We start from the raw sequence: 14,279 nt of genomic DNA, 5'->3' as shown, positions 1-14,279 counted from the left end.
GTCTCGGAAATGATTACCTAAAAATGTCAAAATTGATCTTAAATTTGATTCAAAATTTGCTGACTTCACTTATTTGCCCATTTTCCTAATTGATTGGGGCTGTAAAGTCTGTGATCTGTCATATATATCCTATATGTCCACCAAATTATTTAGATTTATCTGAATAGCAGAATCATATTATTATTATTGTTATCTTTAATGAAATAATTGATAATTAATTATGCATAATATATTTAGACTATAATATCTAAAACATGCACACTGGACCATTGATACATCTCAGCTCATCCCACTCAGTGACTTGGTACTCCTCCATAGGGCTAGGGTGTCTGTAATTGTGTGTTCACTACTTGAAAGGGCGAATTTCTTTTTATTATTATTATTATTATTATTATTATTATTATTATTATTATTATTATTATTATTATTATTATTATTATTATTATTATTATTATTATTATTATTATTATTATTATTATTATTATTATTATTATTATTATTATTATTATTATTATTATTATTATTATTATTATTATTATTATCATTATTATTATTATGATGATGATGATGATTTAGGTATAGTGCCCCTTTAATTTTCCTATCCGAATCACGCAGAATCACTTTAATTTTCATTTCTGCTTTACGTCATGACAATAGGCTGTCCCGATTGGCCGCTTTTGCCCATGCGCGGTGACGAGTGCATCGTTTCCTTGCTGGCTGTGTTTTGTATTATTAAATACAGCAGTACTTAGCATGCTTAGCGAGAGTAGGATGCTAGAGTATATAGGGGTGTGACTAAATCTTATGTAAAGACTGCACAAAAAGTAACGCAGTTTTGAATATGAAAGTCACGTGGCATGTTTTAACACCAGTTCACGAAATAGGAACACGAAAGTTTTTAGGATAAGACATATGTAGTTGTGGAGACAGAACTCCACCTTTAGATTATATAGTACAAAATAATGTACATCGATTAAAACGGAGTATTTCAGTCCTTTCGACAAATTCGTTTATTTAGTACCAGACAGCCGCATAAAGTCTGCACAAAAAGTAACGCAGCTGAGCTGTTATAAATAATAATTGAACTAATAATTGTTTTCACAATATTGCAATATAGGAAGAAGGATGATTTATTTATGTGCATTTTGATACCCCATTCGTTCAATTTTGTTCAATATTAAAGAAAAAACTCGAATTTAAAAGTTGCAGCTATTTGTATTGATTTGAAGTCAGCGCGAAGATAATGGAGGGTTTTACAAGCGCCACAATGCTTGCATAATTAACCATTGATCGCTGTAAACTGCAACTTTTAAATTCTGGTATTTTTGTTTAAAAGCACTACTGTGTTGTTAATATTGAACGACATTTGACAAGTGGGGTATCAAAATGCGTGTAAATAACTCACCCTTCTTTCTGTGTTGAATTATTGTGAAAACGATTATTAGTTTAGAAGCTATAAGCGTATTTATAACAGCTCAGCTGCAGGGCCGGATTTACCTTTTTGGGGGCCCTGGGCCAGGCCAAAATTTGGAGGCCCCAAACACACTGTGAGGAAGGCATGTGCCAGTTTTTAGATTGTACTAGGACATTTGCGCGCGAAGCGCGGGAAAAAATTCAACCATAGGCTATTTTGGCCCAAATTTAAGCTGTATACAGGCCAAAGCGCGCAAAATTTTGCAATTTGTGTACCCTATTTTGACCCAAAAACATGGTGTTTTTCGGCTAAAATGGAAGATGCACACTGCACAGGGCAATTTTGGGGGCCCCCAAAATCTGGGGGCCCTGGGCCCGGGCCCATCTGGCCCTATGGTAAATCCGGCCCTGCTCAGCTGGGTAACTTTCTGTACATACTTTATGTGGTAGTCTGGAACTAAATAAACAAATTTGTCGAAAGAACTGAAGAGCTCCGTGAGTTTTAATCGATGTACATCTGTTTGTAAAGTATACTCTAAAGGTGGAGTTTTGTCTCCACATTTTACCTATGTCTCATCCCAAAAACTTTAGTGCTACTATTTCACATGTCATATTCAAAGCGGAATCAGGTTTTACATTTAAACACAATAGAGACTAAGATAAATAATCAGATTCGCGCACTACTCGACCGTCCTGCCACATTTTAAAATTTTATACCCAATTACCCGTTTTTCATTTTGTTATACCCAGTGACACCTTTTTAACCCACCTCCCCCTCCCAAGACTTTTGATCCGTCGTAGCGAAACGCACGCATTTACGCCCAAACGACTACCACATAAATTATTACAAATAGTCTAGTCTCATCTCTCATTCACAGCCAGCACACGCACACAGCAACACACAACACATGCACATAGAACTTTTTCATGTGGCTATATTATTATCGGTTTGCTAAATTAAATGATATCAGAACTAATATTGATTCAATGATATCTTCTCTCAAGTGGCTCAAACTAGATAGAATAATCATGATTACGTTATATAAATGCCTTACTGGAAGAGCTCCTGTTTATCATGACATAAGAGGTATACCTCCTCCAATTCACTTGTTGTTCCTCAATTAACAATAACCCTGGTAAGAGATTGTTTCAGGCGAGAGCAGCAAATCTGTGGAATAGTTCTATTGATGTTGACACCCGCACTAATTATATTTCCTTGAGCTTAAGTGAATTTAAATCAAGAGCTCTCAATAACCCCACTGTTCATTGATTTTCACTTTTATATAATTTTCATGATTCTTTTAATTTCTTTATAATGGTATTGTACATTTTCTTGTAATATTTTTTCTGATATTTGTGACTGTCCACCACAAACCTAAATGGTAGGTTGAATCCACAGCCACGCATGGCCATTTTGTTCCGACCTGTTTAATAGATTTGAGACGCATAATGGGCCAAGGGACATCCGACTAAGGCTATCGACAATAGCCTGGTGACTGACCTCTCTGTGTGTGAGTGAGCATGGTATACTCTGTAACGGTCGTGGATAGCACAAACTATGTACATTTTTGAAATCCTTGTGATCAGACCCCGGATCAGGCGAATCATTTGGTACATCTGTGGAGCATTTTCACACTCTTCACCCCTGTGTGACCTTTCGTGACCTATAGAGGTCACTATGACCTATAGAGGTCACTAGGGGTCAAATTTGAAATGCCTCCATATCTTAAAATAAACTTTGGACCATGCACTTCATATGTGAACACTCTCATGCTTTTATCACAACGCGCTCAATGATTCAGCTTAATTAGCGGCTGTACAAATCATTGTTTTGAAACAATCAAACAAGCATTGAAATTACTAATGAGTGGACAAATGACAAAAATAAAAACACTGTGATCAAGACAAAGTGTGACATAAAAATGAAAATAGAAGGCCAGCTTCCGTACTTTTATTACATCCGCGCGCGTGATCGGCACTATTGTGAACCGTCTGACGTCATGACAAAGGCGAGATGTAAAAAGGTATGGGTAGCCTTTTACACATGGACCAAACTCCCGGGGACCAAACTATAGCGTCACACGTCATTGTGTTCAGTCACAATGATTCATTACGTAAAACAGATTTTAACAAGTTTTAAACAGTGGTGAAAGTTGCATCTGAGTCCTTTATAGGAGTAGGCTCTCAAGCAGTAGGCCAGGTATATTCATGTGTTTGTTAAAGAAAACCTGACTGCAATATGGACTCAGGTGCAACTTTCAAAACGGCCTCTTTTTAACCATAGTGACTGAACGCAATGATATGTGACGCTATAAATTGGTCCACATGTGTAAAACAAATAGGGCTATGCATACCTTTTTACATTTTTACATTTCGTAAAATATTTTGACATATTTTAAAAAGTATTAAGGGGAACTTATATGTTGTGTGCCCTATTTATAACCACGAGGTGAAAGATGGCTCGAATGACAGAAAGCAGAATCTTGGACAACTATACAGTTACGATATAGAATTGCTTTATTCCGTGTGGTAGTGACTGGATAGTTGTCCAAGATTCTGCTCACAGCCGTGGAATAGCTACATCTTTCCCCGATTATATTTCGACCATTACATGAATTTAAAACAGTTAATATTTGTTTTATATCACTCATACATACATTGTATTACATTTAAATACTTTTAAATGTCGGGTTATATAAAGGTTCTATAAAGCGTGTTATTAAAATTATAAAACATTCTTGAAAACTTGTTCCGAAACATTCTAACATAATGTCATTTTAATAAGTATTGGCAAAATATTTTGCAAAAATACTTGCAAAATCATTTTTACAATATACATTTGGACAAAATTTTAAATTATTTTTGTAGTTTTTTCTGCAATAAAAAACGTTTTAAAAACGTGTTCATCGCCGTTATAAAACCCGACGTTTTGGCAAAAAGCAAAAAAAACACCTTTTTACAAACATTTTTGTGTTTCCTGTGTGTTTTGCCGTGACGAACACCACATTTTGCATTTTAGGGTCCACCCCAATAACTCAATCAGTGCGTCCACGAATCAGTGTACGGCTTGGCGCATGCGTATTACTGTGCAATACTGTAATTGTAATAAAACTCTCGCACAGAGAGGCAACTGGTAAAAATAATAAAAGGCAATCAACCAATGAACTCTGTAGAATTTATGTATGTGCTTAATATCAGTCGCTTTAAAGCCATAATTGGCATAAAGAATAGATTCCTATTTAAATGTTATAGTTTTCACTGATCACATTGTCCCCTTTTAATTTCGAGCCAAACAAATTAGGTAAAGCGAAGAAAAATGCCATTTCATTCCAGCGCTTACAATGCGTATATTACCTTTCCGATCGTATTATTATCATGGATATTGACATAGCTTCACACAGCTAGGACGAACAACCAAGACGTAAGACGAACAGCGATATGCACACAGCTTATACGTCAAGACGTAAGACGAATACACACAGTTTTTGTCACTGATTCAACGATTGAATAATACACATGTACGCAATGTGTTTTGCCACCACTCGATCGGCGAACTCTGAATAAAACCGGATATCTCCGTTTTTAATATAAAAACTTGAGGGCGTCGCTGTGGAGCAAATCACACATTATGGCTTTATATATTAAGTTTATAGTCACTCAGCAGCGCAAGGACCAATGTGATATTTTCTCATAATTTCCGCCACGTATTCATATCGTTTGATCCGGTTTTCTAGTCTTGTGATTGGTCCATTTAGGAATTTCTTTTTAAACGATGAGATTCGATGGTAAACGTGAGTTGCCCAGACATTAGGTAGGACTTGAAGTGAGTATCTGAAAAAAAAAATAGAAATACACAATGATAAAATGGATAATATAGAAACACTGAGATTCGATGATAAAAGTGATGTTGATGTTTAGGAATTTGATACGTAATGTATACAGAAATCGGTTAACATATCCGCACAACAACAAAAATAGGCACTTCACTAAATGGACTCACCGTTGACCCAATACGAACCAACTCAATATAGTCCGTATACCTTGCTCAAGTCATTAAAGTAAAATCAAATTTTGAGATTTTCTCAAAAGCTGTTAATTTTTGCAGGAATCTTGTCATATTATGCTAGTTGGATTTCTTGCATCATTTCCTTTCTGAAAATGTATACTTTTATAAATTATACTTCTCGTCATTACATTTAGAGATACAATAAAAAAACAATATTTAAATAACTGACTCGAGAAACCCGCCGAGCTAGGAAGGTATACAGACTATAGATGTTGAAAATATGATGAAATGACGCAGTGAGTCCATGTGTCGTTATGATCAAAATAAATGCTGAGGCTACAACAAAAGTGTACTTGAGTCCAAGATGGCGCCCAAATTCGCGAATGGATCATTCCATGCCAATTTAAAACAGAATGGGTGTACACCCGATCTCTTGGATACTGTTCTACCATTGGCCGTGGATACCATTTGTGGCCCCCTAGGCGAAGTCATAAGTAGAAGGTCTTAATTCCTTTTATTTTTTGCCGCAAAATTCGTGACGTTGAGCATGTTGACCTGAATTTGGTCAATAGCAAGCCACTTTCAAAAATCCCTTTCAAATAAAACTAATATATTTAATTAAACCTTTTTAGTTTTCTTCGTAACTTTTTTAAACCACGCTCAAAGATTACCAGAAAACGTTAATATCTGGACTCTAGTAAAGGTTATTAAACACTTTTAATAATGTTTCTCAAAACGTTTCAGAAAACGTTGTTCATAGCGTTATTTGGAAGTTGACAAAACAGATTCCTAGTGGGTTGAAGAACATTCGAAAAACATTGTTTTGACATTTTAAATGTTTTCTCAACTTTCCTGGAGGGAAAAATGCAATGTTTTTACAGATTTTGGTGATTTTTAGAGTCATTTGCTACTTGGCCAAAACCGCCGCCCGCCTGTAGCACGAGGTATACATCATACACCAAACGACCATGTTAGGGACTGGGTTAGGGTTATGGTTAGGGTTAGGGTTTAGGGTTAGGGCTAGCTAGAAATCTTCCGAGTGTAAAAGACTGATTTCAGTCTCTTTCATACTATAGCAATTGCTTCCTATAAGGAACAAATTTGGTGAGGGTAAAAAACTGATTTCGGTCTCTTTCACACTATAGCAAAATTGCTTCCTTTACTTGGTCGAAGAAACCAATTTAGTCCCACAATATAACTGGTAGAAGAGAGTTTCTTTCGTCGCCCTATAGTGCAACTATTCTGTGCTACGTACCCGCTATGCATCAATTCAATTGTGTGTTGAATCTTGTTAAATCCATAGCCAGAAAATCGTGTGTCAAATAAAGGCATATTCTTGTCTTTTGTGCTGAAATATAAACAAATAAATAATAATAATAATAATAATAATATTCTACTTATAATTGTGTTAACTTTGTGCGCGTGTTTTTCAATAAAATATCAATGTGGTTTTTCTTCTTTCTTTCTTTCTGTTTTCTTTTTATACTTTTTCTCGTCTTCCTTCTTTGTCATTGATCATCATAATTCTTATCCTTCCTCAAAGTCTAGATCATGACCATCTTTCGTTATATTTTGTATTTTGACGACGTTATAAATTCATAAATATTGCTATAGATAGGAGAAGATAGGAGAAAAAGCATAATCGGTGTATTGATTAAATTAAATTTATTGTGGCCCATCCCTAGTTCACTCCAAAAAGAATGGCAAATTACACAATATAGATTTCAAACAACTTATGTCAACTGGTATACTTATTTTGTATTCAAAAACAATAGTCACAACAATGCGCTCTGCTAAATGATACTAAATTATGTGTTTACCACGCGATGCACGGCTTGGAAACGATGTACCAGGTGTTGCCAACAGCGGGCGCTATTCAGTTGAAAATGACAAATCTTGTGTTAAAATATACATGCAATGAGTGATAACATACCAAAATTACAAACACATACTAAATGAGGATTTTGCTTGGATTTGATCCTAGCTTAATTTGTACTGGTATCAAAACGTATTGCAAGTTGCTGCGAAGTGAGGATACGTGTTCTCGATTTGTCATAATTTCTCACTTTGTTGGCCGATTTTTATCCATACTCCGATCATCGCTTTGTGTTATAAACAGGGACACACACACGCACCCCCACCCACCCACCATAAACAAACCAACTTACCTTAAAACAAAGTATGGTTCATACCCATCTTCATATTTCTTAATCTTATACGGTTTCCATGTTGTATACCATTTTGTATAATTAGTAAGATGATGAGATAAAGGAGAACTGTAATAGGCTGACGTTTATTGTCAAGAAAAAGGACATGAATGGTGTAATACTATCCAGCCCACACGCTCCCTCCATCCCATCCCAGCATCCTATACCCCCACACAATCCCTCATAAACGTGGTTTTGTTTATGTAATCGATTTGAAGACCTGAGCGCAAAAAGACCGTAAGTCCACTTGGCCCCTCAACATGTATACACTAAAGTTCCGTATAGTTTCTTAGGGTTTTATAATGTTTAATACATGTTCCAGGGTAGAAACATCATGAAAGGTTGTGAAAAAAATGGTTTTGGCCCCTGAACATGTATAAAACATTACCAAACTATACGCAACTGGAGTGTATACATGTTGAGGGGCCAAGTGGACTTACGGTCTTCTTGCGCTCAGGTCTTCATTTGTAAACAAGTTCAAGACCCAAACACCTGTGTGAAATTCCATTGTTCTAAGACATGTTTAATTCCAAGCAATCACAGTCCTTAACATGTTTAGCATTCAAACATATCTACAAATCAATTACAAAATAGTTTTTAGAAAATTGTTTAAAGACTTAGCACTGTTTTTGCAATGTACACACGACATACATATTTTTATATGGGGATTTATAGTGCATGACGCAACCCACTAATACACAGGCCTTTGCACACTTTACATTTTCGTTGACCACTGTGGACCGAGACACACCTTATAAACTATTCTTAAACACTTGAGAACATTCCTGCAACCTTATTGGTTCTTACCCGTGTGGTACGACACGATATCACACACTATAGCGCGTGCGTGTCGACGCGCTATTTGAACCAATCGGATGTGCATAGCAACAACAGGACTGATCGAATCTAAGCCCTGGGTAAATTCCTTGTAAAATGTAGGATATAATTTGATTAAAATTTGGTATTAGGATTAATATATTTATTTGAAAAAAATTGAAATCTTTAAGAATAAGAATAAAGGCATTGATCTTAGCCGCTGTCGTGCATCTATCGTCTCATATATATAACGCGCAACTTCATTATTTTTGGCGTAAAACACCTTTTATTTAAAGTAATGATGTCGCCCCGGATGTCGCCCGTGTGATATGAGAGGAGATGCACTCAACCTCTCACACTGAAACCTGATGCCCTATCAAATACACTAATTTCACTGGCATAAATAATGGCAAGGATACCAAATGGGTAGATAGCAGGGTTTTCATCACGCGCCATCTTCTTCAGCTCCAATTTAGTTTTTGGTAAATTTGATGCAGTGACCTGTTGAAATAGTTATAAGAAAATATTAAAATGTATTGTATGTCACTGGTATGTATGGTTTTTTCAAAACAATGTGTCCAATGATCTGAAACATAGGTGTGCTATTGCAGATCTCTCTCTATACATACGTACCTCTTTACTACCTTCGAATACCGGCACAACAAATGCTATTTTAGGATCTTTCCTCTTCACTTTTTTTATCGTCTGAAAAAATCTCTTTTCAAATTCAGGACATGGCACAAAATCTGCGTCCAATATGACCATGTAGTCTGTCTTCACTTCTCTGAAATGCATAATTAAGAAATAAAGGATAATGCATTGTCCGAGGCAGTAAAAACGTAAATAATGGGTGAGGCCCAGCCGAACCCATTATTTAAACGTTTTTACTGCCGAGTACACATTATTTGCGTGTAAAGGATAATGCTGCACCCTTTATTTATATTCTATTACCACAAAATAGTGCGATTTAAAGAGAAAATATCTCATTTTTGCCCAAATATTTCAAGTTGTTTACCTCAAGGTGGAGCGCCTACGCGTAGCCAAAGCATAAGTGATAGCGAGTATTGCAGAACGCGTAACCAAACGTAATGCTTTGCGTAGAATGCGTAACGGCGCTAATATACTGCATCGCGCTTTGCTGTGCGCTGTGATGCGAGAAGAACATAAAGTTCGTTGCCCTGGCCACTTTATTGCTAATTAATGGTCTTTCACGTGACGCGTTTCAACAAATCACAGTGCGCGATTTTGAATAATGGGTCGTGGGGGTAATAGAATATGTAGTAAGTGAAGTTAAGATGGTACTACACCGCTTGATAAATTTTGTGACTAATTTTGCATTATTCTAAAAAAAATAACTACACACAGGTAACAAAAGTAAATGTATATTATAGGGGCAAGGAATCCAATTACTTCACTGAAATTTCAGTGATTCAAGACAAGTGGTTCATTATATGTGTTAAGAAATGAGCTACATTCTAGCGGTACCTCTTTTCTTATCATAAATAACATACCGCTTGTCTTGAGTCACTGAAATTCCGGTGTAGTAACTGCATTTCTTGCCCTATAATATACATTTACTTTTGTTACCAGTGTGTTATTATTTTTTTGAGAAAAATGCAAAAATAATCAAACATTTATCAAGGGGTGTAGTACCACCTTAAGGGGGTACTACACCAATTGCATTTGTTTTTTGCGGGTTTTTTTTGACATTTTGTGAAGAAATGAGAAACAAAAGATAAAGTGGTATGCAAAATGAAGGGGCAAATCTTCTCGTTCCACCGATGTACCATTTTTTGGCTTCTACCTTTAAAAGCATGTAAGCTACATTGATACCGATGCCATCGACAGAACGAGAAGATTTGCCCCTTCATTTTGCATACCACTTTGTCCAATTTTCTTCACAAAATGCAAAAAAAAAGCAATGGGTGTTGTATCTCCTTAAAAATGATATTAATAATACGTTCGTAGTATAGTAAGAATGGACTGATATCAATTGTTTACTTACTTAATTCCAATGTTTCTCATATGATTTGTTGGATATTCATCAGTTTCCTGAAGAAAAAAAAGAATTAACAGAGGTATGGTAAATCGTGCTGGGTGTAATATTACAACATTTCGTCCTTTTCCGCACCTTCTTCTTCCTCGTCAACTTCTTTTTCTTCCTCCTCCTCCTCTTCTTCTTTTCCTCGTCTTCGTCTTCGTCTTACTCTTCTTACTAATAATCTTCTTCTATTGACTCTCCTTCTGAAGTTCTGACTCTTCTTCTATTTCCTCCTTCTGAATCTTCTGATTCTGATGATTATTAGCTCTTGATTGTAGCTGTATACCGTAAATATTCGTTAATAAGCATATGTGCCTAAACGATATTAACGAGTTGCTTGGACAAGAACGAATTTTTAGGGTAGGTTGTTCAACTTTTTCATTTTCTTCTTTTAATTTACAAATGCCCGTGTTACATATATCTGCGTACCAGATATTTGTAAATCAAAAGAAAAAAACCAGTTGAACAAACTACCCTAAAAATTAGTTAAGTAATAGGGCAACATATGCTTATTAACGAATTCTTTCGGTAGTTATATAACTTACATTTTTGGCATAAACTGCTATAACATCACATTGACATCTGAGATTGATCTTCTTTAAGGCCTCTTGCAGTTTTCGTCTAGAACTATATAAAAAAAAATAAAAGTAACATCATTAAAAGAACTTGAAAAGTTAAAAGGATTTGATTTGCTTTGATTTTATTCAGCATGTTAAAAAGGATACACATTACAAACATTATATTGCACTTACAGATAAAATACATATTATAAACATACAAATTATTTTACATACAGAATCCATAACACCATGCCAAGGATAACCCTTTAAGCTTAAAAACTTATTTCCAAAGGGGTCCTGATATTACAGAAAAAAAGATAATAAAAGTTAAGACTGGTAAAAAACACCAAAAATCAAAAAACAACAAACTAGACATTCATTTGATTTAAAAGGTGAGCTTTGACATCTTTTTTAAACTTGTATTTCAGTGAAACAGATTTAATATCTTCCGGCAAGCTATTTCAGTTTTTGATAGCATTAAAATAAAAAGAACCAGAACTAAAAGACTTGATCCGTGGAAACATATTATTGGAAGATTGTATCTCATCATGAGGAGGGACTGTTCGTAATGGGCAATTCCAGTTGAAATCTGTTCACCCCCTGTAGAAGACATAACCTTAATCTCCCACACATGGGGTGTAGATTTCAAATGGAGTCATACTATTATGTCTTAAATCTTTTAACTGCTTATTGTTTCAAAAACATGCCTGAAATCTTTTCTTTTGTTAAATTTTATATAATTTGTTAAAAGTGCTTTGTAGTCAAATTTGATGCGCTGTGTTGGTTATTTATTTTATAATTGTAAATATGGGTTTGTTTGCCAATTTTAAGTTCATGATTGTGCCTATAGATCCTATGTATTTAAATATTAAATAATGAAGAAGGAGGCGGCCTATATGCTTCACCCTAGCAGGGCGTAAGACAATGCGAAACACAAATTCATATATGCGAGGATCGGAAATAAACGATGCAAGCCCGAGAAATTATAATTTAAATGGCGTGATTGGGGATCGAGCAAACTGGCAAATGAAAATATTGAGAGAGAAAAAATCAGGACTCAGCGGGGATTGAACCCCGGTCGCTGGATTACCGGTCCAGAGCTTTATCACTGTACAACCTGAGTTCACAGTCGGTACTCGGGCAATCTCAACTTAAGTCCCCATGATAACTCTCTCATTGTGTGTCAGCGGCCAATTATATATTAAATAATGAAGAAGGCGGCGGCCTATATGCTTCACCCTAGCAGGGCGTAAGACAATGCGAAACACAAATTAATATATGCGAGGATCGGAAATAAACGATGCAAGCCCGAGAAATTATAATTTAAATGGCGTGATTGGTTAAATGGCGTGATGTTAAATTATTTTGATGTATTTTGATGTACATTTTTATTATGTGTATGTATATTTTAAATGTGATCCCTGTGCCTCATGGAAGAACAAATGATACCTTAAAACATCCACTGAATGAGTAACCCAGGCAAAAGAAGAAAAAACGAACAAACAAAACCATTCAAGTAACCCCATTTGAAATTCACACTCCCTGTGTGGAAGATTCAGGTCATGTCTTCCATAGGGGGTGTATGGATTTCAACTGGAATCTTGGACTGGTACATATATATTGACAGCCATAATACCAGACCATACATCAGCTATTGATTGTAATGCTTCAATGCGATCAATAGATAAATGGGTTACTAAAGTCAACTTACCTTTGTAAGACTGTCTGAGTGACATTTCTGTTCTTAGCATCTTGGACTGGTACATATATAGTGACAGCCATTATACCAGTCCATACGTCAGCTATCGCTTGTAATGCTTCAATGCGATCAATAGATAAATGGGTTACTAAAGTCAGCTCACCTTTGTAAGACTGTCTGAGTGACATTTCTGTTCTTAGCATCTTGGACTGGTACATATATAGTGACAGCCATAATACCAGTCCATACGTCAGCTATCGCTTGTAATGCTTCCATGCGATCAATAGATAAATGGGTTACTAAAGTCAGCTCACCTTTGTGAGACTGTCTGAGTGACATTTCTGTTCTTAGCATCTAGGACTGGTACATATATAGTGACAGCCATTATACCAGTCCATACATCAGCTATCGCTTGTAATGCTTCCATGCGATCAATGGATAAATGAGTTACTAAATTCAGCTTACCTTTGTAAGACTGTCTGAGTGACATTTCTGTTCTTAGCATCTTGGACTGGTACATATATAGTGACAGCCATTATACCAGTCCATACGTCAGCTATCGCTTGTAATGCTTCAATGCGATCAATAGATAAATGGGTTACTAAAGTCAGCTTACCTTTGTAAGACTGTCTGAGTGACATTTCTGTTCTTAGCATATTGGACTGGTACATATATAGTGACAGCCATTATACCATTCCATACGTCAGCTATCGCTTGTAATGCTTCAATGCGATCAATAGATAAATGGGTTACTAAAGTCAGCTTACCTTTGTAAGACTGTCTGAGTGACATTTCTGTTCTTAGCATCTTGGACTGGTACATATATAGTGACAGCCATTATACCAGTCCATACGTCAGCTATCGCTTGTAATGCTTCAATGCGATCAATAGATAAATGGGTTACTAAAGTCAGCTTACCTTTGTAAGACTGTCTGAGTGACATTTCTGTTCTTAGCATATTGGACTGGTACATATATAGTGACAGCCATTATACCATTCCATACATCAGCTATCGCTTGTAATGCTTCCATGCGATCAATGGATAAATGGGTTACTAAAGTCAGCTTACCTTTGTAAGACTGTCTGAGTGACATTTCTGTTCTTAGCATATTGGACTGGTACATATATAGTGACAGCCATTATACCATTCCATACATCAGCTATCGCTTGTAATGCTTCCATGCGATCAATGGATAAATGGGTTACTAAAGTCAGCTTACCTTTGTAAGACTGTCTGAGTGACATTTCTGTTCTTAGCATCTTGGACTGGTACATATATAGTGACAGCCATTATACCAGTCCATACATCAGCTGTCGCTTGTAATGCTTCCATGCGATCAATGGATAAATGGGTTACTAAAGTCAGCTTACCTTTATAAGACTGTCTGAGTGACATTTCTGTTCTTAGTATCTTGGACTGGTACATATCGTTATGAATTCGGCAGAGTGACGAATCGAGCATTTTGAGCAAAATGAGTTACTGTATGCTTGTGATTATGTATCAGGCGATCTTTCATTTCCACCAAAAATTAATGAT

The 14,279-nt window shown here is 35.9% G+C and overlaps 1 protein-coding gene across 1 annotated transcript; it reads right to left on the bottom strand.

The window, feature by feature from the left end:
* Positions 1-3,339: 3,339 nt before the first annotated feature.
* Positions 3,340-12,890, bottom strand: LOC140162378 (xylosyl- and glucuronyltransferase LARGE2s-like). The gene is made up of 8 exons (XM_072185582.1): positions 12,755-12,890; positions 11,029-11,110; positions 10,448-10,494; positions 9,076-9,226; positions 8,862-8,943; positions 7,588-7,705; positions 6,675-6,767; positions 3,340-5,244 (listed from the first exon to the last, which is right to left on the bottom strand). Exons 1-8 carry the CDS (start codon positions 12,823-12,825, stop codon positions 5,067-5,069), a joined length of 822 nt encoding a protein of 273 aa, XP_072041683.1. The 5' UTR covers positions 12,826-12,890; the 3' UTR covers positions 3,340-5,066.
* Positions 12,891-14,279: the final 1,389 nt, after the last annotated feature.

The sequence above is a fragment of the Amphiura filiformis genome, chromosome 10, assembly GCF_039555335.1.
Source record: "Amphiura filiformis chromosome 10, Afil_fr2py, whole genome shotgun sequence".
NCBI lineage: Eukaryota > Metazoa > Echinodermata > Ophiuroidea > Amphilepidida > Amphiuridae > Amphiura > Amphiura filiformis.
This window is presented reverse-complemented; position numbering and strand designations above follow the sequence as displayed.